Here is a 1319-nt window from a genome sequence, read left to right as displayed (position 1 = left end):
TTGCATGCTTTCTGGATCCTGACGCAACATGCAATTCAATGAACTTACAGAAGCGTCACTTCATATTGACGCGATTGCTTCTGAGCTTTATCAACGAATCGAATGCCGGTATAAAGTCCTAACATTCAATGCGCCTGATCGGTTCTGCTTGAGCATGCCAAAACTGCTACCTGACTGCATGTGGCATGCAGGACACCATATGCAGAGCTCGGTGGTTCCGGAGGTCGGAAGCGTTCATGTGATGCTCGATAATAATGCAATTCCGGGATGGAAAAAATGCCGCGCAGCTCAGATTCTCCTCTGCTCTACTGAAAATTTCATACCTTAAAAATTGTGGCTGTCCGTACTAGAATGCAAGAACGGCTTACCAAAAATTTACCTAAACCTGTTGCTCCGCCAACCACCAGTAAGTGAGCCGTCTTGTGTCAAAACGCCACACAACGCTGCCTGTTGAAACCAGGTCCTGCACCCCGCGCTCATAACCATGAGCCTTCCACTTCTATTTCTGGGCACCCACAAATGCTGTCTGTGACATCCACCATGCCAAAAAGATCGACTGCTTATTTAAGAGATACGGTAACTAATCAGCTCACACATGAGGCTGTAGTCGAGGATGGTAGCACAGGTTCTTTCTCAAGACCTCCTGACCTAACGACACTTCTTGCCTCCCCACCAAAGCGCTTCCTTGGACTCAATCACCTACTGTCCAAGCCTCCCACCGTAACCCCTTCTCCTGCACCACTTCCCGAGCTTCTTCTTTTCGCCCTTCTTCTACACACCTGCCCGAACCAATACTCCCTCATAAGATAATCCGTAGCCCATCTAACCGTGCAACCCATTTCTTTGACAGGATCTCTAAACCGCAAATACCGTTACGTAATCATAGCCCCTGTCAAGTTCCGCCCCTCAAGAGACCCGCGTATCATAAGCCTGGGATCCCTTTTCGGCAACTACCTACCACACCACAGCCTCCGCCCCCTCCAAAGCCACGACCTTTAGTTGTATCTCGGCTTACTATTCCAAACCCTCTTCAACTACAACGAACACAGAAGATTTCTGCTCAACATCATCGGAACCCACTCCTTTCAGAGGGTTTGAATTTACCACTAACATCCTCAGTGTACCCTGCCACCTCCCCTTAACTTGAATCCCTTACCAAGTATAAAATCAACCTCGTTACAGACTCCGCAACTCTTGCAACCTCTTAGTGTCTCCCCCAGCTCGTACGAACCTACGTCAATACTTCCTCCTGGTTTATTACGCTCGCATCTGGAACAGTCTTCCCGACCAGCTGCGAAGCATCACGCATCATTATGCTT

At 48.7% G+C, this 1319-nt stretch overlaps 1 protein-coding gene across 1 annotated transcript in view; it reads left to right on the top strand.

The window, feature by feature from the left end:
• Nucleotides 1-351: 351 nt before the first annotated feature.
• T265_11592 (hypothetical protein) overlaps nt 352-1319 on the top strand; it is a gene marked incomplete at both ends in the record, with an annotated part of 7417 nt that continues 6449 nt past the window's right edge. The window contains 4 exons of the mRNA XM_009178283.1: nt 352-406; nt 461-625; nt 679-1001; nt 1120-1252. Of these exons, the coding sequence (XP_009176547.1) occupies nt 352-406; nt 461-625; nt 679-1001; nt 1120-1252 (676 nt within the window). The remainder of the gene's footprint in view (nt 407-460; nt 626-678; nt 1002-1119; nt 1253-1319) is intronic.

The sequence above is a fragment of the Opisthorchis viverrini genome (genome assembly GCF_000715545.1).
Source record: "Opisthorchis viverrini unplaced genomic scaffold opera_v5_533, whole genome shotgun sequence".
Lineage (NCBI taxonomy): Eukaryota > Metazoa > Platyhelminthes > Trematoda > Opisthorchiida > Opisthorchiidae > Opisthorchis > Opisthorchis viverrini.
The sequence above is the reverse complement of the archived record's forward strand: the minus strand, read 5'-3'. Positions and strand labels throughout refer to the sequence as shown.